Source organism: Anthonomus grandis, chromosome 17 (assembly GCF_022605725.1).
Source record: "Anthonomus grandis grandis chromosome 17, icAntGran1.3, whole genome shotgun sequence".
In the NCBI taxonomy this organism is placed as follows: Eukaryota; Metazoa; Arthropoda; class Insecta; order Coleoptera; family Curculionidae; genus Anthonomus; species Anthonomus grandis.
This window is the reverse complement of record NC_065562.1, coordinates 7,373,269-7,398,600: the sequence shown is the minus strand read 5'-3', so window position 1 is coordinate 7,398,600 and position 25,332 is coordinate 7,373,269. Positions and strand designations below refer to the sequence as shown.

The 25,332-nt window shown below is 32.9% G+C and overlaps 2 protein-coding genes across 6 annotated transcripts in view; one reads left to right on the top strand and one right to left on the bottom strand.

The window, feature by feature from the left end:
* Positions 1-23,669, bottom strand: part of LOC126746351 (general transcription factor IIH subunit 2) — a 41,292-nt gene extending 17,623 nt beyond the window's left edge. The window contains exons 1-4 of one of the 5 annotated variants that reach the window (XM_050454572.1): positions 23,613-23,669; positions 9,668-9,757; positions 8,894-9,095; positions 4,735-5,037 (exon numbers count right to left, since the gene is read on the bottom strand). In XM_050454572.1, coding sequence (XP_050310529.1) covers positions 4,735-5,037; positions 8,894-9,095; positions 9,668-9,757; positions 23,613-23,635 — 618 coding nt within the window. In that variant the 5' untranslated portion in view covers positions 23,636-23,669. The other 4 variants (XM_050454571.1, XM_050454575.1, XM_050454574.1 and 1 more) reach the window with 4 other exon arrangements.
* A 651-nt stretch (positions 23,670-24,320) lies between these two features.
* On the top strand, positions 24,321-25,332 carry LOC126746212 (mitochondrial assembly of ribosomal large subunit protein 1). Its single transcript, XM_050454366.1, has one exon. It carries the CDS (start codon positions 24,528-24,530, stop codon positions 25,215-25,217), a length of 690 nt encoding a protein of 229 aa, XP_050310323.1. The 5' UTR covers positions 24,321-24,527; the 3' UTR covers positions 25,218-25,332.

Sequence of the window (25,332 nt, the reverse complement as noted above, 5' to 3'; positions counted from 1 at the left end):
CCCGAATTTGCTTTTTTTATAATATAGTGTTGTCAATAATTGAAGCTTATTTTGTGTTTTACTATGTGTTGAATTTCTTTACATCCTTTTTTGCTTATGTAAGATCCAATTTGCCAGTTAAAGGTTCTTACAACTGGACTTTAAATAAACACACCACACTGAATGGCGCATAATTTGAAGATTCGACGCATGTGTTGCGACGAGTAAAGTAGTGGACATGTCGGTCCTTATAAATTTAAAATTGAAAGAGAAAATATTGACAAAGTGTTTTTTCTGTGACCTTAGGTAAGGTGTCTCAAGGAGCTAATAAAGGAGAGGAAACCTCTAAAAAAGCTAATATTGATATGCAAAGTTAAGTGAACGCATGGATGAAATGGCAGCCAAGTTTACCGCTGATATTGCTGGTTTCAAGAAGGAACTGCAAAACAATGCCAAAAAAGGTGAGTCTTGCAGTGATTCTAACTCGAAACCTCAAGTGAAAACCTTGCGACCCTAACCAAAAGGTTTTCCACCTTCGAAAACTCTATTCTAGCAACAATTTTTGCAAATACAAAAAGGGCTGAAAGGTTCGGGGATTTTGTTTACAGCATTGCTAACCAGTGATAATTTAAAATTATTTAAACTTGCAAAAGATCGTTTTTAAAAACTTATGTTGGACAGTACGTGGTAAAGTGATTGTGCCTCAGGAGGGTGCAAAGGTTACCATAGAGTCCTTTGATAAACTAAATCAGCTGAATGTTAATGTGTTGAATGTAAGTGACAGTTCTTCATATTAGCACTTTTTAAGGTATTTTCCCTGAGGTATTTATATTTTGTGAAGAATACTAAAATTTTTTTTCTTTTTAAAGAATAACTGTGTTTTCTTAGAGAGGGAGCTGTCTTTGTAATGTGTAAATTTGTCTAAGGTTAAAATCGTTTTTTTTTTATCGTTTATCATTGATCAATAATTATTACGTCATAAGCTGAGAAACTTATTTTTCTTTCTAATATTAAGTATTTAAACTAAAATACTGTAAATAGGCTAAATTTATCTTCTAAAAACGTAGTGTATGATGTGCCTTCGGATGTAGCAAACGCTTCATTGCTTAATAATTATTATGCAAGCTGTAGCAGTGTTCCTGATATGACTTTTGATGACAGAATTAACTTTTATAATTTGAATAAATTTCCCCGCATAAATACAGAGTTAAATTTTCAATTAATAGATACAGACAGTTGATAAAATAATAAGCACAATAAGTACAAATCCAATCAGGGAAGGTGGTATATCAGTTAGAGACCTAAAATTATGTTTACCTTATTGTAAAAAATATCTAATTAACATTTTAAATACATGTGTTTTGGAAAAAGTTTATCCTGACCTTTGGAAAAAAGCAATAATTAAACCTTTGCCTAAAGTTTGTAATCCTAATGAACCCAAAGATCTTGCTAAGCCAAAGATATTGCCTATACCTATTAGTATATTGCCAGTAATGTCAAAAATAATCGAGAGGCATATCTACAAACAAATAATTTCTTTTATAAATACATATAATATAATTCCGGATTCTCAATCGGGCTTTCGTAAACATTTTAGCACAACAACTTGCTTAATTAATATAACGAACGATATAAGAGCAAATGAGGATAAAGGGGACGTCACTTGTTTGTGTTTATTGGATTTTAGCAAAGCGTTTGATACCCCTAATCATAAATTGCAACTGTCTAAACTTAGCTACTTTAGGCTATCAAATAATTCAAATAAATTTATGGAGAATTTTTTAATCAATAGGTCACATTGCGTTTGAATAAAAAATTGTTTGACTCAAGAAAAATCGGAATATTTGCCAATGAAAGCGGGTGTACCCCAGGAGTCAATTTTAAGGCCACTCTTGTTTTCTCTGTATGTAGCAGATATGCAAAATGTGGTTACTTGTGCTAGTCTTTAACAATATGCTGATGACTCGCAGTTGTATGTATCGTTGTTTTAAAATAATTTACAAGAATCTCAATTCAACTTCAACTCAGATTTAAATAAAATTAACCGATTTGCATCTCAACATAATTTAAAATTAAATGCTTCAAAATTTTGTGTTCTTTTCGTTGGCAGCAGCATAAATAAAATTAGGCAAATATCAAATAATTTCGTTGTAAAAATAAATGATATTCTTATACCAATGGTTACCGAAGCTAGAAATTTAGGCATCTATTTTGATAGTACTCTCTCATTTGAAACCCATATTAAGAAAAAAATTGGCATAGCATACATGCGCTTAAAAATATTTTGCCATCTAAAACTAAATATTATTTATGTAATACTCTCATGTCGTATTTATTCGATTATGGCGATACTGTGTACAATAGTGCAATTACACTAAAGGTTTCCAAGTCTATACAAAAAAAACCAAAATACATGTAGGCACTTTGCCTACAATATACCATTTCGTAATCACATAACTCCATACCTAAGTAAATATTCCATTTTATCAATGGCTAGCAGACGTCAATTCCATACACTTTGCCTTATTCGCAAAATTATTAAAACAGGTGAACCACTCCATTTAATACGCAGGAACAGTCATATCATACTAGATTTCAAAATAATTATAAAATACCTCCTCATAAAACAGCTAACTTTCAAAAAAATTTTAATTTTGTTACAGTTCAGTTATGGAATAAGCTGCCAAATAGCGTAAAACATTTATCACAACAATTTGCTTAATTAATATAACGAACGATATAAGAGCAAATGAGGATAAAGGGGACGTCACTTGTTTGTGTTTATTGGATTTTAGCAAAGCGTTTGATACCCCTAATCATAAATTGCAACTGTCTAAACTTAGCTACTTTAGGCTATCAAATAATTCAAATAAATTTATGGAGAATTTTTTAATCAATAGGTCACATTGCGTTTCGATAAAAAATTGTTTGACTCAAGAAAAATCGGAATATTTGCCAATGAAAGCGGGTGTACCCCAGGAGTCAATTTTAAGGCCACTCTTGTTTTCTCTGTATGTAGCAGATATGCAAAATGTGGTTACTTGTGCTAGTCTTTAACAATATGCTGATGACTCCCAGTTGTATGTATCGTTGTTTTAAAATAATTTACAAGAATCTCAATTCAACTTCAACTCAGATTTAAATAAAATTAACCGATTTGCATCTCAACATAATTTAAAATTAAATGCTTCAAAATTTTGTGTTCTTTTCGTTGGCAGCAGCATAAATAAAATTAGGCAAATATCAAATAATTTCGTTGTAAAAATAAATGATATTCTTATACCAATGGTTACCGAAGCTAGAAATTTAGGCATCTATTTTGATAGTACTCTCTCATTTGAAACCCATATTAAGAAAAAAATTGGCATAGCATACATGCGCTTAAAAATATTTTGCCATCTAAAACTAAATATTATTTATGTAATACTCTCATGTCGTATTTATTCGATTATGGCGATACTGTGTACAATAGTGCAATTACACTAAAGGTTTCCAAGTCTATACAAAAAAAACCAAAATACATGTAGGCACTTTGCCTACAATATACCATTTCGTAATCACATAACTCCATACCTAAGTAAATATTCCATTTTATCAATGGCTAGCAGACGTCAATTCCATACACTTTGCCTTATTCGCAAAATTATTAAAACAGGTGAACCACTCCATTTAATACGCAGGAACAGTCATATCATACTAGATTTCAAAATAATTATAAAATACCTCCTCATAAAACAGCTAACTTTCAAAAAAATTTTAATTTTGTTACAGTTCAGTTATGGAATAAGCTGCCAAATAGCGTAAAACATTTATCTATGTACAAATTTTCTAAGTATATAAAAACTGAACTGCTAGTTGACCAGATAAGCTGTTAATAAGTTGTTGATTATCTTTAAATTGATTATCTTGTATTTTTTTTAATTGATAATATCTGGCTCCTTGCCACCGCGGTGCCTTGGATTTCTTAAAGCACCGGTCATGCTGCGTTTTGTTCCCTGGCTATTATAGACTGGAGAATAATAATTATTGGTTATTAATTCTATGCCTTGGTATTCCTCCCTCAACCGACGTAGTTGCTAATTTATTTAGGTTTAGCTTTAAAGATCTGCACCACATAATTTCGTTTTATGATGCATATCTTATGGATCGGTTTTAAAAATCGCGGTGTAAGTCCTTATTTGTTTATATTATGATTTTTTTATTACTAATGTTGTTTCTTGAATATTTAACAAATAAAAACATTTTGATTTGATTTGAATTTAAAAGGTAAGCATCTTTAGAATAATTCATGCCAACCCACCATCAATTAGTGTTCTCCAGACTGATAAGCTGCCGTTATCACATGTGCCATTCTATTAAAGACTTTCAACATCAGTCAATTCTTATAAAAAACAGAAATCTAAATAGAAAGTAGTTACATTATTTATTAGTTACGTTGCTTATTAGTGCTTCAAAATGGAACACACTAAAGGCATTTTAAAGTTAAACTTTTAACTTCTAGCAGTTTTAATGTACATTTTATGTGTTGTAATGTAACTGAAACTGTACATGTAATTTAATGTACATACTATTTCCTAGTCAACAAATATTTTTGTATACAAATTCCATATACCCTTTTTAATGGAAACATACAAAAAACAGTAAGTATCCCAAAATTATGTGCCAGAATTATACTATAATTCAGCATTTCTTTTAACAAAATGATAGATATTTATGCTTTTAGGTTAAACATATTAGCCTAGCTATTTTACTTACATCAATTGTACCACTAATATCAGTTGGATCACATGTAGTCAAGCTTCCCATTATAACCAAGACCTCCCTGCTGGCATGTGATGGCAATAATTTTAAAGAGGACAATGCTTGTTCTAATCCATTTTGAAGTGAAGGCTCCCCAACCAAATTAGTCTTTGTTAAAGTCTTCAAATATTTGATATGTTTTCTAAAATTTCCTGCCAGCTCGCAAACCTTTTCGGCACGCTTGTTTTGCATTAAAATAATTCCCATTTGACTTATTGGATTTTGGTCAAAGAATTCCTCTATGAAGCCTTCTAGAATCTAAAATAATAATTACTGTCATTATACAAGTACGCCTGTTTTATAGTTTCAATGTATAGTTGACTTTAACAATCTAAACAAGAGTACACAAAATACAGGGTCTTTTAATGGAAAAAAAGAACTTCCATTATCTTTATTTTAAATTTAGCACGACGTTTCGGTTCGGAAGTATCTCCGACCGTTATCAAGTAAATAAATAAATAAATAAATAATACCTTTATTTAGCAAAAAAGCTACATTCAATAAAAACATAAATGAAAAATAAAGTAAAAGTATAAGTTGGCCATAACTGTATCAGGACACTCCGGTTTGTCCATGGATGGTCTCGGTAATCCAGAAACAGCATCCCGATTCCAGAAATATCCTATCAGAGGTAGACCATAAATTAAAACTAGACTCAACCTAAACATTATTTCCTTGCCCCACTTATTAAAAGCACAGTTAATTGGGGTTTGCCTTATAATAATAAAAATAATGTCGACTCAGGTTGATCGAGTCGGTTCGGTTCCAAACAGCCGATGACACACATTTGGAACTTGGTTGACCTTGCTGACCAGACACATTGGTCCCCCCGTGTTACACTTAAAAATGCTTCGGTAGTTCCAAGATGCTATAACCAGTATCCCGGTTGGCCCAAAAATACCCAGTCAACAGATAAACCCACAATCCAGATGATGATTGGAGCGGAAACAATGTATACTATAGTAAAACTTAATAAACTACATAATTAAAATAACATAATAAAATAACAAACACGATATTACTTATTCATGATAAATTCTCTCAAGAGCCCTCTGAATTGATTCAAAGTAATACAATTTTTGATGTTAGCAGGCAAGTTGTTAATTAGAATTAAACCTTTGTATAGAACTGAATTATGCATTTGGGTTGTGTTACATCTGTCGACCATAGTCTATATGATTTCTCGTATTATAGTTATGTATATCTCCAAAAACTCTTAATTTATTACAAATATAATCGGGAAGCATCTGATGTTTTAATTTAAAAATAAACAAATAGACGTTATACAAAATTCTTTGATGTACAAAAATCATATCTAGGACACCCAACATAGAGACAACAGGAGTAAACGATTACATTTTAGAATCAGTCTCATAGCCCTATTTTGAATTCTTTCCAGTTGGTCAATTCTATACTGTGGCAAGTTAAACAATAATGTTGAACAGAATTGTAAATGAGGAAGAGCAATGGCGTTGTAAAGTTTTAATTTGATATACATTGACAATTTTTTTTTACTTCTTGTGATAAATCCCACTTTTTTTCAAATTTTTCTCATTACATAATCTGCATGAGCATGGAAATTCCGATTGGCATCGAAAATTGTTCCCAAATATTTAATTTCTTTAGCATACAAAATACTTTCCCCATTCACAGAAATCTGTATATTGCCCATGTCTATAGAACTTAATCTAGATCTCTTGCCAAATATACAAAACTTGGATTTACTTGCATTTAAACTTAGTTTATTTCTACAAAGCCAGATGAATAACTTATTGAGTTCAACGTTCATGACCTGTTGCAGTTGATGAATGTCTTTACCCACCACATATAACATTGTATCATCCGCAAACAATAAAAATAGCAAGAAGACCGTTCCCTGCGGCACACCATGCTTTACATTAACCCTTTCAGATGAACTATTTTTGTACATGACTCGCTGAACTCTACCACTTAGATAAGATTAAAACCACTTCAATACATTATGTTTAAGGTCTAACCGTTCTAATTTCCTAATTAACATTTCTCTACTCAAGGTTTCAAACGCTCTCTTAAAATCCAAAAACACAGCAAGTACTAGATTATCAGAGTCAAGGGCCCTGAGAAAATTATCAACTATATTAATAATGACAGACTCACATGAATGATTCTCACGGAACCCCGACTGGTTAGGTACAACTATTTTATTTATATTACAATGTTCCAGTAACTGTTCCTTAACACATACTTCAAGGAGCTTCTCATAAATAGGTACGGTGTTAATTGGCCGAAATTCATTACACAATTTAGTGTTTTGCACTTTTGGAACAGGAACAATAGTAAAAAGTTTCAAGGATTGCGGAAAAATCTCAGTACTTAAGGATATATTGATAATATTCAAAAGACGATTACCCACAACATAAGCAACATCGCAAAGAACCTACTTAGAGATGCCACTCTCCCCACCAACAACGTTTTTTAGATTTTTAAGTATTTCCTTCATTTTAGTCATCGAAACTTTATTAAATTGTGTCAAGGTATTCTAGACTGTAGGTGGATTAATGAAATATGTTTGACCATTTGCTGCTGGTGGAATATCTGCAAGAATAAGATCAATACTATTCACGAAATAATTATTAAATCTATGTGCAATTTCATTTTCAAACCTATTTCATTAGGCATGTTTTGGTTTTTTTCTGGCAAAAGCGTCTTTAGATTTTTCCAGAGTTCTTTTTGATTATTTTTATTTAGATCTATGGTATTCGCAAAAAATCTGTCCTTTTCAACTCTTATCTTGCTTACTTTGTTATTTCTTATAGCCTTATATTTATTCCAAATGTTGTCGTTATTTTCTATGGTATCCCTTTTATATAATCGATCCCTTTCCTACATTTGCTCCCTTATATCTTGAGTTATCCATTTTTTATCAGCATATTTCTATTTTTGCATAATTTTAATCCTTGGGCACATACTGTTAAGAATTGTTCTAATATCTATGACAAAAGTATTAGCTAGTAAGTCAACATCTGAACTATTTCTATTCCAATTGCATGTAAGCATTTCTTCCTGAAGTTTATTGCATTTATAGGTTTTAAAAAACCTAGTATAACTTACTATATCCATTGGCTGTTCCTTCGATTAATCTATAGAAACTGATATAATAGAATGGTCACTAATTTTAGGAGTTTGATGGACTTTATGCGAAAGAGATTTGTCATTTGAAATTAAATAATCAATCAGAGTCTGACTTATTTGGACTATTCTAGTTGGAGTCTTAATTATTTGACTAAACTCATTGGTATAAATGATACTTAATAATTTGTTATTATAAAAACTATAAAAAAACTACTATAAAAAGTGTAAAAATAAGATTCGTTATCAAGTGTGAACATTTTGGAAGATTCACAGAATATACAGTTTGGGACACAGAAAACTTATAAGAATTAAATTTATATTTTTTAGTACCCTCACAATAGTACTATGGGAAGTAGTAGCCTCTTTGGCAAAATCCCTTTTAGGAATTCCTGGATTTTAATTTATATTTGCAAAATCATTTGTAGCTGTGTAGCTTTATTTATTATATTAGTAGAGTAATTTCTGAAGCAGGTACTATACCATAAATTACCATGCACACATAGAATGTTGGCATAGATAACTAGCAACAAACAAAATATCTGCTGACATAGCTTAACAGATCTTGCAACATTTCTATTGCTGCTTACCTATGTAGCACACTATAATATCGCGCAATACTTTAGTAAAAAAAATATATTCTAAAAAAAGTGTCAAAATGATAACATTACATTGTTATTGTTTGTTACTAAACATTAAATAATTTTATAATTAGACTAATAATGATGACATAAAATGTGAATAAAAAAATTACAAAAAAGATCATGAATATGTTATTATAATAGAAATCCAAATCTCTATGTAATAAGAATAAGAATTAATATGGTTTCCCTCCTGATAGCCATTTTATTAAAAATAAAATTTCCCATAACTCTTGTATCAACCTTACCAAGTTTTGATAATTAATTAAGAAATATAATGCCAATATATTATTAGATCATTTTTATGTTATTTAAATACATATTTTCTTGTAGAGAAGTAATAGAAGGTATAAAAGTAATTTTACCTTTAATGTACATAACATTCTGGTAGGTTTTAAATCTTGACTTCCCATAGCTTCAGAACAGTCCAAAATTAAGAACAGATGCCTCATCATTCCAAGTTTAGTGTGACCTTGTTTTTGGTTCTGTCTCCGCCGTTTTGCTCTTAAGATAATATCCGCCACTGAAGCCTCCAGGAAACCATCATCATCCTCTTTAATAGCCTCCCTATAAATATGATATAAAAATCTTTTCATTGACAAATTAAAATTGTAAAAAAAAAACGGAAAAACTTCAATACGTCTTTTAGTGAAAATTAAGAAAAAAGCGGTAACCAGGTCTTTATCCTTAAGGTAGATACTTCAATCAGCTCAGCTTTTATTTAGGTGTTAGGTTAGTTTCATTCTTCTGCACTGTTTTATACATGGTGCAATAAAAATGTTTATATGAGTATATCTTTTAAAGCACCTGTAAAAGTTTGAAAATTTCCGGTTAGCTTGGAAATTATCACATTGAAATAAAATTATTAGTTTATTTATATTTATAATCGATACTTTTTAATATTTTTTCTGCCATTTTGGCATATAATAAGTTTATTAAAATACCATAGTGTGTATCGAAAAATTTGGTGATTTTTTCATCCTTTCCAAAAAAACTTTACAAGCAAATTAAAAAGCATGAAGTCTGAATGTGCTAAACACATCAACTAGCACAATACGATGTTCTTATTTTTTTTTTTTATTATTTATAAATACTTTTTGTGGACAGATCTTTTACAATTATATATTAAGTGAACTTACCAAGTTTTCTCATAACCCGTTTCCCAGCGGTATTCCTTGGCGTCATCTTCATCCATCTTTATTGGTTGATTGGACTTAACTGCAGAAGGCCTAAAATAAAAATAAGCAGACTTTTAAAAATTCCAAAAATTGCTGCTGACTACTCTCAAAAGGGTGAAAGGATGGATTATCCAATCCTGTTATTTATCTTGATAGTGGAAATAGAATAAAATAAGTTTTAAAAGCAGAACATATGAACCATCAACCGAAATACTATTTAACTTAAAAAAATAACTAAAAATAAAAAAAATCTTTCATTTTTCTTCCCAACATTTATTTGTCTGTTTTATTATTGTATTGTGCTATATGTATGTTATTATTAGCTTTATAGAATATTTTAAATACTGCTTTGGTTATATTATTACCATACCAATATCTATATATATATATATTATATCTATATCTATTTATAGACTCAATAAAACCAATTCTCAGTTTGCACTCAAATTATATTAGAATGGAACATTGAATTAAATGGACATAATTATCACCTGGCCTAATGAATTACTAACACTACTTCTTTGAAATAAATTTTATAGGAATGCTTAATCCAGCTATTCCATTAAATTACTTAGTGAAACTGCCAATTATTAAATATAAAGGTAAGATGAAAATGATACGATAGAACTGTATAAAAATAAGAGGATGTGAAGTTAAAAAGCTTTCAAAATTTGATTTACTTGAATGCGTATAAACATGCAAAATGATGATATGAACTGTGATTGTTTAGTCAATTCTTGGAAATATCAGATGTGTCTCTTGGTAAGTTAATTGTGTAAGTTGGTAAGTTAAGTTTTTGAAGTAAGTATAAAATTTACTACCCTTTCACAAGATCACACACACTCTGCTAAGCTGTTGAAGTACATTGATGTGTAAATATGTTTGAACACCCCTGAAAACAAATATAGTGGTCCAAGGTTTTGTTTTCTAATTCTTAATGCAGTGTTTTGAATTGGATACCCTTTGTAATCAATCCACTGCTCCATCCCTCATTTTTGAATGAACAATATGAATAATTACAAATAGTTGCCAAAACAATATGAATAATTAAGAATAATGGCTATTAAGAGCTTATCTTTTATTTTGAGCAATCAATTTTAGAATACATTAATTATCATTATCAAAAAGCCTCTTATTAATATTAATCTGTGTTTAACATTTTAATGAAAAATAGACTTAAACATGAAATAATAAATTAACTTAATAAATAAGAAGTTCCTTATTTTTAACTTGGTAAAAGGCAGCCATGATGCAAGCTTAGTTAATTTAACCAAGCCTGTAAGTTATAATTAAATTCAAGATAAATATGTTAAAAAAAATCAAACTTGATTTTACAATATATATATTTAAAACATTACATTATAATAGCTAATCCTTTATAGAAGGAATTGTTTAAATTTGCATTTAAAAATACATATAGGAAATTAACCTATAGATTTTCATTACCTTACTATCTTCTATCTACTATAGTAATGGTATTATTTACTTTAAGTATTTCAAAATAATTATGAAAGTGAGTTTCATAAGAATGAAGGTTTCTGTAAGTTATCTTTTGAAAATGATCTGAAGGTTTAAAAGTAAACAAATTGAATGAAAATTTTTAACTATACATTTTCATAGTCCTGTGGTTGGAACCTTTGGTGTGACTCTCAAATTATGAACAGTTTTACCACTAGCTAAAACTCTTTATTTTTACTCTCGACACATGTTTCGCTAAGGATGTTAGCATCTTCGGGATAAGATTAAAACTAGAGTTTTGGTAAGTGGTAAAACTGTCTCATAATTTATACATTTTCAGTTAAGAAAGTTTATGACATGATCATGGCACCTTATAGCTGGTAAATAAAAGGTATGCATGGATTGAGATCTTTTTAAAAAATTTATTTTTAGATGAAATATCCAAGAACTATATACAAAAATGCACTAATGAGGGGTGTCACATGGAAGCTTCCATAGCTCAAAATTAAAAACATATTTGCTTTTATAAATTGTTATTGTCTATACTCTATTTCAGAAGTGTATAGAGCAATAAACTGGGGAATTCCGTTCTGTTTGGCTACATTTCGTGGTAGTTCATAGGCGCAGGTACTTATAATATTTATGAATTTAATTTTCACGGATTAAATGCCTTTATTTTGAAAGAGATTAAATACTAAATAAATACTTTTAATCCTTTTGTATAGGTACCTATCTTTTAACGCTTTGTAACATGCAAAAATGGGGTCAGGTAATATATACAGACTATAAATACTTTTAAATCATATTTTAAACATTAGTAGTCACTGCTACGCTGTAGTGTAATCACAATATTATTATCCCAATATTTAAAAAATGGAGGTATTCAGTCCAACGAAAAGATGTACTAAAAATTCTCCACTATCGCTGAGTGAAAAAGTTATTATTTTAAATGTACATGATTGCATAAAACACGATTACCCTAGTTTTACTGTGCAAGAAATTGTTGAAAAATGTTCTCGAATGAGTGGAATTGGAAAGGCCACCATTTTCAAATTGTTGCGGGAAAGAAAAGTAGCAGGTCAAGTGGAATCTCCCAAGCAAAAGCCAGGACGACCTACAAAAGTCCTTGATGAAAATGCTAAATGTATAATTCGAAGAAAAGTTCACTCTTTTTATTTTAAAAAGGAAATACCCACCCTAGACAAAATTTTAATGGAGCTTGGCCGAGATGACAGTATTCCGTTGATAAGTAGAAAACTTTTATGGAAAACTTTAAAAAATATGGATTTTGCCTGGGAAAAGCATAACCGCAAAGCACTTTTACTGGAGAGCGACGAAATTGTTTGTTGGAGACGACAATAGTTGAGAAGTATCAAGCAGTACCGCAGGGAGCAAAAGAAAGTTTTTTATCTTGATGAGACGTGGATTAACGAAGGTTATATAGTCCAAAAAATGTGGAAACACAAAAATATAACCAGTGCTCGCCAAGCTTTCATAGAAGGCCTATCTACGGGTATTAAAGTACCTTTGGGAAAAGGAAAAAGACTTATAATCACACATATTGGAAGCGAAGAGGGATTTTTAAAAGAATGTCTGCTAACCTTTGAGTCGACTCGCACAGGAGATTACCATGAAGACATGAACTCAGACGTTTTCGAGGACTATTTTGGTGAAATGATAAAATTTCTTCCGGCTAATTCGGTGGTGGTTATGGATAACGCAAGCTATCATTCACGGCGAATAGAGAAGACGCCAACTTCAAGTTGGAGAAAGCAAGAAATTATCGATTGGCTGACTGCAAAAGGTATTGCGTTTGAAGCAAATTTGATAAAAAAAGAACTGCTGGCAATAGCAAACTTACACAAAACTCGTTTCATGAAATACGCCGTGGAAGATATAGCCGAAAAATATAATATAACTGTACTGCGCTTACCGCCATATCATTGCGAACTAAATCCTATAGAACTGAGATGGGCGCAGGTAAAAGGATTTGTAGCAAGACAAAACACGACTTTTAAAATGAAAGATGTTAAGCTACTGTTTGATCAAGCCATTACGGAAGCGACACCAGAGAATTGGCGAAAAGCAGTCCAGCATGTAATTAAGTAAGAGGACAAAATGTGGGATGTTGACAACCTCATCGATCAGACAGTCGATCCTTTAATTATAATGTCAAGAGGTGATGACAGTTCGTCAGATGACGAAGAAGACTACAATCTATTATAATTTAAAATTGTTATATACTGTTCAAAAAGTGCCAGATCCAAAAGTGACATTTTCAACTGTTTTACTCTACATATTATGTTCAATAAATTTGTGAAAAAAATATATTATTCCATTTAAACAAAAGTAACTTTCTAAAATAAAATAGCATTTAAGTACATTAATTATAAGGTAAAAAACAAGTCCCAGTTGCACGCCTTTGGCGAACCGTTTTCAATGTTTATCAGTGGGTAACAATGGGCAAAACTCATAAATTGACCCAAAACCGGGTGGCACTACCTGCAATCAACGAAAAGAAAGAATTTTACATTGAAACTAATACCCAACTAAGGTAGTGGCATAAAATATTGGTGGATCACCAGGTACCACTTTTGCATACCTAATGAGGTTTTATTGCTCTACACACTTCTGAAATAGAGTATAATAAAGTTTAAATCTATGTCTATTACAACAAATAATTCCCCAATTTTTAGCCCGAGTTCCTCAATTCTTTCCTTAAGTTATGATTTTTCATATAAAATCTGCTTAATAATGTTTTAGAACCTTGGACTAACCAGGCCAACCCAACTTCTTTTTTGTGAAGACACATCTATGCTACTGAAACATTTCAATGTTGCCTACAGTAGACCTTTCCAACATTCTAAACTGCCTAGCTGTATCGAACAATTGATCTTTCACATGGTAAGCTTCTGCAATGTGTGATTTCAAGTCTTTGAAGAAAAATTCACACCATACCATAATCACAAAATGTTGGGCATAATCTGCTAAACAATTACAAGGTTCTAAAGTATACTATTAATTAAAAAATTAAGATGAGAAATTAAAATTTACAGTTTGTTCATATGCCTATGGCCAATACTGTAGTTAATAGTTTAAATATGTGGGCCTGTGAATGCCTTTGGTCACACCAAATATATCATTTTGTCATAAGTTACAGAAACATTTAAGATTCCTTAACACTACCATACTGTAGTACTAACAGCAATGTTAACATCCCAGTTTACTTTTGTTGCCTTCAAATTACTGTCAAAGGAGCAATTCACCACAGGACAAATATTTTGCTCAGTTTACTGATGGAATTAATAAAATTATTAAAAATACCTGTGTTTTATATATGGAAACCTAGTTCAGACTAATTCAGGGAGGATTAGGGGGCCTACAGGAACTTCACTAACACCTCAACAGTTTACTAAGTAAGTTCTAAAAATGATGTTAATACGTTTTAATAATAATTTATATATGTAAGCTTTAAGAATAGTTTGTCTAATGGATTGTGGACATTTTATTTGCCGCTTTTCTAAAAAATACCAAAATACCTAGTTAGGGTTATGTTAATCCTATAAAAAAAACTTTACCATAGATTAATACTACTTAGATAGGAAACTCCCATAAGAGCCAATAGTAACAATACATAACACTGAAACGTCGATGAATGTTGCGCCCTCTGAATGTCGAGAAGTTATACTAACAGGAAACGAAAATAAATTTGTAACGTCATAATGGCGGAAAAACATTTGATTACGGCGCCAAATTGGAATTTTGCTTTGTTACACCGTGCACTTAAAATTAGCGGGAAATATGTGTTTCTTTCGGAAACTATAATAAGCAGATTGAAAAAGTGTAAAATTAGTACTTTTTTTTATCTCCTTGTTAAACAAAGTCCTCCGTTTATCACTTTTTCTATCCGCGTACTATAATTTCTGAAAGACCCACACATTTGCTACTGGATACATAGGTCTGGGTTTCAGAAATTAAACCAAAAATATTCACCAAATATATTACTATATTATAAAAAGAGATTATAGCAAACAATTTACAAGTTATACAATAAAAAATTATAGAAGCATAAAATAAAAAACATTAAATAAAATTAAAAATTCGTCCAAGTTTCACAATGGATTAGGAACTTTGTTGTATGAAGAACAAAGTCTGTAAAGTATAATTTATACTTGGTGTTATGGTAAATGTATAAAGGTTTGAAAAAATTTTGTAAATTATACAAGGAATTACCCCTACTCAATTCAGAAGTAATTTATATGGTAAATATTATAAAATAAATGCCAATAAAACACAAATAAAAGAGATATAGAGATGTATAAAGTAGAATTTATAAAGTGTTACAAAGGGTTATGGAAAATTTATAAAGACCAATTAATAGTGTAATAAATGCATTAAGGAATTACTTCCCCAATTACCGAGTACTATTCCTAAGTAAATATTATAAGTTGAATCAAAATTAGTAATGAAGAGGCAAAAAGTAAATATGTTAAAAGTAAAATTTACAGGAGTTACCATTTTTCTATTTGCCTTTAAAAATTTCAGACTCTAAGATTTGTATAGAATCCAAAATTGCTCATACACTGATACTGCCGAAATTGCTCTTCGCTCAGGGTTGGCGTCACATTTTGAGTATGTTTTGACCTTAAGAACAAGATGAATTCTGCTCCATATTGAACTTTACTGGATAATTTATTTTGGAATCTAATATTTAGAAATAGAAAGCATATTTTAAAGTATTAGTTTTTAAAATCATTAAAAAAAAATCTTAGGACATTTTGCCATATTGTCGTACTAGGATCCTATGCTATAGGTATGGTATAGGTAAGTACTAAAGTCCTAGGTGCAGTTTTTAACTTTCAATCCATCAGCATATTTTGTTGTCGGCTGCTACTTAGTTTAACCCAAGCATTTTATCATTAAATTAAGCTTAAGCTTACACCTCTGGTGGGGTCACTTGTAATGACATTGTTTTTCTTGCATGTGTTTTCTATTTGTAGAACTCTATTTGTGTTGTTTGTTAATATTTGGTCGTAAAAATGACGTCCAAATTATTAAAAATCAAATTAATGTTAAAATAGGTGACGTGTCTTTAGAAATAAAGGAAAATATAAAAAATCTTGGTTTTGACCGTCAAATGCGATTTGACCAGCACGTAACTCATTGTATCCAAAAAGCTTATCTTAGACTTAAATTATTATACATCAATCGACACATTCTATCGCAAAGATTAAAAAAAATTTTATGTAACGCTCTCGTTCTATCTGTGTTTGACTATGGAGATGTCGTTTATGGAAACTGCTTGACACAAATTCAAAAAAAACGTATACAAGGAGTGCAAAATTCCTGTGTGCGGTATATCTATGGAATCCGTAATGAAAGAATTTCTAATAAACGCTCTGAAACAAACTGGCTTAAAATGGAAACCAAGCGTACAGTGCACTGTGCATCTTTTTATAATAGGTTATTATTTTATAAGACACCTATATATCTTAACAATAAAATTATTTATAGATCGCATATGTACATAATATAAATACATAATATAATTAGATTTAAAGGTTTGATAACACCTCCTGTACATCGAACATCTATTTATGAACGGAGATTTTCCTATAGTATTTCAAAGCTTTACCACTCTATTCCCGATGGTTTCAAGATTTTGGAACCACGAATCTTTAAACATAAAATCTTTAATTATTATTTCCAGCAGGAGAGTTGAGTAAAAAAAATATGCCTGTAATAAAAAAACATTTTTCATTGTTCACAAATTTTTTTCCTTTAAACTTTTTAAATCTGTCTCCTTTCTATTTGCTATTTTAAAATATATGCATATTGATAATATACAATATTTATTTATGAATTGTAAGGTTTTTCTTTTGAATTAAGGTACTATGGATATCTAAGGTTAAGAAGGGCAGGGTAGACAAACCTATTTGTATAGGTTTTCTGCATCTGGACTTCGCTTCTTTTCACAATAGTACAATTATGTTTAGAATAGAACTATTTGTAAATCTAACTTAAATTGTGAAAGTTTTTATTATTATTATCATTATTATTATTATTTGAATAATAAAAAATCCTTGAATTAGTGATTTAATATCCTTTAAGGTCTTTTCGAAGTCTTTTTGCCAATTTTGTCAGGTGTGAAAAACTCCGTGAATACTGGAATACATTGATAAATGAAAACTATGGAACATAAAAATTTGAGCCTCTCATTTTAGAGTTTGGAGAAAAAGCCTACTTTTATAGAACCATGAGCTTATATTTATTTGTAATATAATAATAAAATATAATTGTTTATCAATTTCGAGTAACAATCCAATCCTTTTTTTTTATAATTTTACAAAATTCCAGTCAACACCGCCGAAGTCATTGGCAGGCTCAAGGTTGCACGCTCGTGAACGAACGGTTCAAAGACTTTATCGTCAGAGTTTGCAGCAAATTATTTTTTAACCTCAGAAGGTTCGTTGAGTCGTTCATATGAGCTCATCTCAATTTCTATGCTTATGATGAGCTCTCCGCAAATCGTAAAACTCGGATTTTTTATGCGACATTTCATAAATTGGTTACAAAAAACTGCCATCGATATGGGTTGGCAGCGAACGGATTTCATATGTTACAGGAGCCCTTAACTTACTAGGGCTTTGTTAAAGGCTTAGGTTTAACTAGCGGTACATTGCACAAACATGTACTCTGCGAAAATCCTCGCGCCTGCATTCTAACTACGAATGTGCGTTATTTTCCTCTCACAGGTCTCTGCACAAGGGACCTAGTAGCCGTCAAACTCTTACTAGGTTTGGGAAAAGACCTGGTAGTCTGCTCTGCCTACTTTCCCATTGAAATTTTTACTCCCCTCCCCTCCCGGTCGTTATTGTAGTGGTCAAATATTGCGAAGACTTGGGTCTCCCGCTTGTCATAGGCTGTGATTCAAATTCGCATCACGGCCTTTAAGGATGTGGAGATGAGAACCAAGAGGCCGCTCCCTGGTTAACTTCTTCTTCTCAACCGGGGCGATGTCCCCACTTTCTAATACAATAGGGGCCAATCCGTCATCAATCTCACGATCTGTTCACCCAACGCTGTGAACATTTTTGGCTCATGGAGGATGTCCCTTCAGGTCACAATGTGACTTCACTGACCAAAGTCACATCTTATTTAAGCTGGAGGAACATGCTTGGTATGACACGACAGCCGACAGATATTCGAGGAACACTGATTGGGACCACTTTTGAGAGGAACTAATCGGTGGTCTTGTGGACATGCCGGCAAGATACGCTTGTCCGGTTTACACTAAGATCGGAACTGTCAATCTTGTGACTGGTGCGATAGTCGCGGCATTCGAGGGCAGCCGTCTACTTGGACGGAGACACGCAAATGCTAAGAATACCTGGTGGAACAATAGCACGAAAAAAAAAACGAGATACTAATGCGCTACACAGAGGCCTACGCTGATGAACTGGTAATTCTGTGCCTGGGAAAGGACGGCCCGACAAAAGAGTTCTCTGCGTATAGCGGACAAATAATGCCTCTCGGAGGTCTCAGGATGAACCCCAAAAATCAGAGCTTCTACTATTCATGAGGATACTTTGGCGCAGACACCTCTCTGGGTGGAGTACACTTGCTATACTCCAGGACAGTTCGTTTCTGGAAATCACATTAGATTCCAAACTCTCTTGGTACGATAACGCAGGCACCAGAATTAAGAGGGCAAATTGCGCGTTACAGTGGTTTCGGCAACACATGGGATCTGTTCCCTAAGATCCTTCACTGGATCTATTCATCTATTATCAAACCTCTCATTACATATATGCAGGACTATCGTTTGGTGGCCATGTTTAGAGAAAGCAAAAATCCGGACCAAGTCCAGCGCCTTGCATGTTTTAGTATAACGGTTTCCATGCTAACGGCGCCAGCTAGAGCGCTAGAAACTCTGTTGAGCTTTCCGCCATTGGACCTGGTGGTGTATTTTGAAGCAATTTAGGACTGCGAATAGGCTACATGTCCTTGGAGATCTACGGGCTGGCGCGACTGGTCATGCAAGAATCTGGTCATAGGACGTACAGTATTTTTCCTTCTAACGAGAAGTGGCTGTATCGGACGTGAGACTGTGGATTACAAGGATTTTGTGACCTGTATCGCAGGTAGAGAGAAGTAGCAGCACTCCAATGGCCCTACACTACTAAATAAGGGACTCTCTGGTATACAAATGGCTTCAGAATGAATAAAAGATCTGGTACTCGACTCTGTGGTGGAGTCCCGCATACCAACAGAGTATACTCACTAGGGAAGCATGTGGTCTTGTTGATGTCAGAGCCACCCGCTATAATTTTTATCAGTTTGAACCGCGTGTAATTTTATTATTTATGTTTCTTCGGTGATTATTAAGCCGCGATGCGAAGCAGATGAAAAGATGCCGTATCGCTGTATCGTCCGCTAAAGAAATTGTTTATATTTTTCTATAATTTGAATAGTGCTATTAAAACTTTAAAAGAACTCGGTCGAGTTTATATTAACGGGACCGGGACAGTAGGTTTGTTTTTTCTTTATAAATTTTAGTACACTACATGTCTTTAACCAATTTAAACTGCCTGATTTTTAGTTAATAATATAAGTTAGTGTATTAAAGTTTTTGGCTTTTTATTATTGAACCGAAACGCGTAGGGTTTACGACGGGTAGTTTTACATTAATACGCACCCGACAGTTGAAGTGCGGATAGGAAAGCCTAAACTGTGGTCACTGCAACATAATCCTATCAATCGGCTTGGACAGCAGGGTTGCCATTAAGGCTATTACGGCCGAAAAAGTGAGCCTCAAGCTGGTACTGGAGTGTCAAAAGGTTCTGGAGAAACTGGTAAAGGTGGGCTACAGGGTTCAGTTTGACTGGCTGCCTGAGCACACAGGCCATCCTGGAAACGAGAAAGCAGAACCCTTGCTAGACAAGGATCTGCGAAACAGCCAGTAGGGCGTAAACTCATAATCTGCTGAACAAGTGGAGTCTCCAAAGATGGACTGAACCACCTGCCTTGAGACAGGCCCTCTGCCTACCTCACCAGAATTCTACTGCGATAAAAAGGCGCGAAATTCAACTAGTGACGGATTTTTTAACCGAAAACTGGCATTTAAGGTGCCATCTACTCACTATCTTGTGTAAGATCTATAGTGTACCGAGCGAATTTAAGTCCTTCAAATCAGAGAGCGTTATGGGTTTTTCCAAGGCTATTGGCCTCTCGTAGCCCTCGATGGAGCACAGAGGATCCATGAGGAGACCTATATGCATAGTAACGGCCTCCAGTTGCCTACTGCACTACACTTTACCCTGTCGTTTTTTAACACTCAGTCACTCACTCTCCGCCACGAACTTAATATATATACGTGGACTGCTAATGCATATGGCCACGATACCCAAAAATGACCACTGCCTGAAGGCCGCCATTTTTATAGTGGTTGTATAGTGGTTGAGTCCTTTTGATGTTGGTCACTCTGAAAATTTTTAGTGTTGTCAACAAAAAATATATTGAATCACGGTAATGAAGTTGACGACGTTGACGTTTGACGAGTGTGTATAGCGGATTGTCTAGTTTTTGGCGATTTGTAAACGAGGCTTGGGTATATCGTCTGGAACAGGCGATGTACCTTCCTCCTTATTTAATGCGTGAATAATGTATCACCATCTTTATTTATTAACCAAATACCTGGTTCACTGTTTCTCAAAACCGAATTCTTGTGAATTGTCTGTCCGTGTTGTTTATGATAGAATAATATATTTTTACTATATAAACCCTTGCTAATTACAAACCCTCATAAAATCATCTATATTTTAATTTTTATAGATGGTTGTACCTATTATTGTGGAAACACGCTGTACATGGAAGGAAAGTAAAACTCGTAATAGTAAAAATAGAAAGAAAATAAAAGTGTTTTTAACTGAATTTGTTAAGTTAATATAAGCAAAAATTTAAATGAAGAACATCATTTTCATGGTATTACGATTTATAAGATTCAAGTTTAAGTTTAGATTTATAAGATTCAAGATTATCAGAATAATAAAACAAATATTTTAAAGTGCATGCATCTATTCCAAGTTGATTGCAACTTTGTCTCATTTTAGGTGAGGATTACTTTCTTTTATAAATTTTAACGAAATTCGTAAAGAAGTACAAGAAAAATCACAGATCTAACGCAACTATCTTACATACCAATATGTAACTTTCTATTTTGTGAGTTAGGTACTTATTTTATTGGGTATTACGTCACTTATAGCAAAAATCAATATATATAAATTTTTTTCTTTTCAATTTTTTGAGCGTGTGATAAAAATTTCTAAATTGATTTTTGCTAAAAGTGACGTAATACCCAATAATATAAGTAACTCATTATTAATTCCTCACAACAATACAGATTTTACTTTCTATTTTGTATTTTTGTAAACATCACCTCTCAAAAACTTTAAATGTTTTGTTTCCCTACATTTTGCACAACTAAAATTTATCAGAGTGTCCAACATCGAAAGGACACAATCACGCAAAATGACTTTTCATTGAATTGGCAGTCCAGGTATATTTAATAAGTTCGTGCTCTCCGCACATCACGAGGTCATATCTGTCATTGACTCCCGGACTATAAGGCGAAACCGGCAACACTGGTTAAGGGCGGCCATACACGTAATGGTTTACCTGTACGGTAGGCCTGCGCAGGTTACTCTGCAGGTATTCCTGCACAGGTAAAAGAGCACATACACGTTACGGTAAAAAGCGGAGGGATTCAGTTCAGTTTGAGATGGCGACCAATCAAGAAGACGACGCGATCGCTTTAGTCGGTTTAGTAGTGGTGACTAAATGTTTTCAAAAACAAAGAAAAAAACGCAAAACCTGGTGTAAAGACTGGCTTTTGAAAAGGAATGACTACACCCACACAAAATTACTACAAGAATTAAGTTCCGAACCAATGGATTACCGTAATTATTTGCGGATGAGCGAGGAAGTCTACCAAAAATTATTGTCAATGGTAACCCCTTTGATACAAAAGTACAATACAGTTATGACAGCTGCAATTTCCGCCCATGAAAGATTGACAGCTACCCTAAGATTCCTTGCAACTGGCCTCAAGTATTCTACTATAATATCGCCCCAAGCTCTTGGTAAAATAATTCCAGAGACATGTGAAGCTATATATAAAGTGCTACAAAAGGACTATCTTCAGGTACGTACAATAATAAATAAATATAAATTAAATTAATTTTTTTTGCCGTAAAGTTTTTTATTTAATGCCTCTAACGAAAAAATTACATACTAGTATCAAACTGCGAGGAATAGGTAGCTGCTAAACTTGTCTGGCTCGTACAATCTGCCACTGTTGACTGTGTACCTTGTTAATCATAATTAGAAGATGGCGAGACATAGGGTATGCTGGTGTATGAAGAGAGGCTGCCCTTGTTCGTTGGAGTCAAACAAATTTATTAACTCCAGCTTAAATAGGCATATAATGTTAATGAATTTAGCAAATTATAATTATAAATTTAGGGAACACAAGAATCATAATGTTTTTTTTTCAGTTCCTGATTCTGCTGAAAAATGGGAATGAGTCGCAGGAATGTTTCAGGAAAAATGGCATTTTCCACACTGTCTCGGGGCCATGGATGGAAAACATATAGAGATGGTTCCCTCAGGTAATACCGGATCGTTCTACTTTAACTATAAAGGCAGACGCAGCATGGTACTGCTCGCAATAGTGGATGCTACATATCGGTTCCTCTTAGTGGATTTTGGAACTAATGTTCGAATTTCAGATGGAGGAGTTCTTTCAAATACTACATTTCATGAAAGATTGATCAGTAATAACTTCAATATTCCAGAGCCTAGCAATGTCTCCGATAAATTCAAACAAATTCCCTACGTGTTTGTGGCCGATGACGCCTTTCCCCTAGTAACGAATATTATGAAGCCGTTTCGACAAGCTCAGCTAGACACAACTTCTAAATAGATTTTTAATTACCGACTTTCCAGAGCAAGGCATGTGGTGGAAAATGCGTTTGGAATACTTGCATCCAGATTTCTCTAATTCCATTTACAAATCAATTTAGAACCGAAAACCAAAATAAAAGTAGTGATAGCAACGTGTGTCTTGCATAATTTCTTGATGCAACAACAACCAACCACTTATGTGCATCCAAATAATACACATCAGGAGAATTATGATGGGGAAGTTATTTATATGCACCGGCTTGGATACCTCCGAGTCGAACATGATCGCATTGGAGCGTCAAAACCAGGGAAATTGGAATTCTACTGCTAAACAGCTACGAGATAAATTCAGTTCCTATTTTATGCATAAAGGTAAACTTTCTTGGCAGGAAAGTCGTATTCTTAAAAATAAGAAGTGAAAAAATATGTATCATTTGAAAACTATTTAATAAATTTCAGTATTCTTATTTGATTGATTACTTACTTTGTCACTTTCATCGTCGTCATCCAAATTTGAAACAGACGAACTAGGCATGTCTTGATCTCTCAAAAAATCGAATAAGTTGTAGTACCACAGTTTCGGTACGTACAAATCGTCTCTTGATGCTCCAGACTTCTTTGACATATCATGTTTCTTCTTCTCTTTATGTACGTTACTTCTCAAATTGTTAATCTTTTTTACTACCGAGTTTCTTATAGTATCGGGCTCCAACTCCTTTAACTTTGTCACCAATTTTTCGTATGCTGCATTTCTCTTGTCGCGATCATGATATTCCTTACTTTTTACTCGCCATAAACTGTTCTATTACTTCATTACTCTTCCGTCCTGACATTCTATCCATATAATTCCACAAAAAAGTAAATAAACAATGCAACGTAAACAGAGGCACCCGCTCAACAACAAACTGAAAAATAATTGACTGCGCAGGCATTCGATAAGCGGCACACACGCTCCGGAAAACACAACTGCACAGGTCGAAAGAATCGATTTTTCATTCTTTTACGGTCACAGAAAACAGACCAAGGAGTCCCTTTTTTTCCCCAAGTTTTCCTCTTTGTGTTCTGTGTTTACGGTCGCCTGTTCAGGTCGCTTCGCCTGTGTACCTTTGCCTGCAAACGCTGACACACGCTACGGTTTACCTGAACAGGCGACTGTGTTATGTGTATGCCCAGCTTTAGTATTTTTAGCGTTTCCTCACTCACCTAACCTCAAAATCAAAGTTTTCGTCCACCATCAAAATAAATTTGTTTTGTTTACTTTTTTTGATATTTTCGGATTATTTTAAATGAATAGTAAAGTGTAATCACTAACATTGTATTCTTACGTTGCAGTTCGTTTTTTGTTGTTGCAATACAGAAATCAGTGGTCTCAAAATCTTTTTCTCTCAATGCTAAAACAATGATTGCTTATTCAGTCTTAAGGAGCTTAACAAGGCAACGTTTTTTTACGGCTTGTAGAAGTTTATCTAAGAAAACTACTAATGACCTATCAACAAATACCAATTCTGATACTACATCCTATGAATCAACACATCAACACATTGCCCCCCAGGATGAAGAAGAGGAAATCTTAGATGTATACAGGGAAAGATTGAAATATTCCCCAATTCTAGAACAAGAGGAAGTAGAAATAGAAGACAGATTCAGGGGCCTAAATTTGAATCATGGACTCTTTGGGGTTTTTGATATTGAAGACCTAGTTGAAACACTCCAGCAACAAAATGGAGAAGATGTTTTTGTTGCAAGTGTTCCTAAAGATATTAAATATGTTGATTATATAGTAGTGGTATCAGGCAGGTCACACAGACATATGCAAGGTATTGCTCAAACAGTAAGAAGGCTTTATAAAATTAAAAGATACAGTTCAGACATAATACCTAAATTGGAAGGAGAAACTTCACCTGATTGGATGGCAATGGATTTAGGAAATATAGCTTTACATATTTTTTCAAAGAAGGCAAGGTCCTTGTACGATCTTGATTCACTTTGGGCAGTAGGATCAAAATATGATGAAGAATTTAATAAAAAAGAACCTATTTCAAATTTATTAGAAAATTACTCTTTAGGTTCTTTGGAACCTGCAAAATAACAAGATGTTATCAGTAGAGTGATTGTTTGTTAGGTACATTATTGTTATAAAAAACTATAGTAGACTTATTTTGTTTGTTATTTATTATTTAAATAAATAACCTGCTTTTATAAAA

Excerpts from the sequence above, each read along its gene's own strand:
- LOC126746212 (XM_050454366.1), top strand. The coding sequence starts at position 24,528 with ATGATTGCTTATTCAGTCTTAAGGAGCTTAACAAGGCAACGTTTTTTT.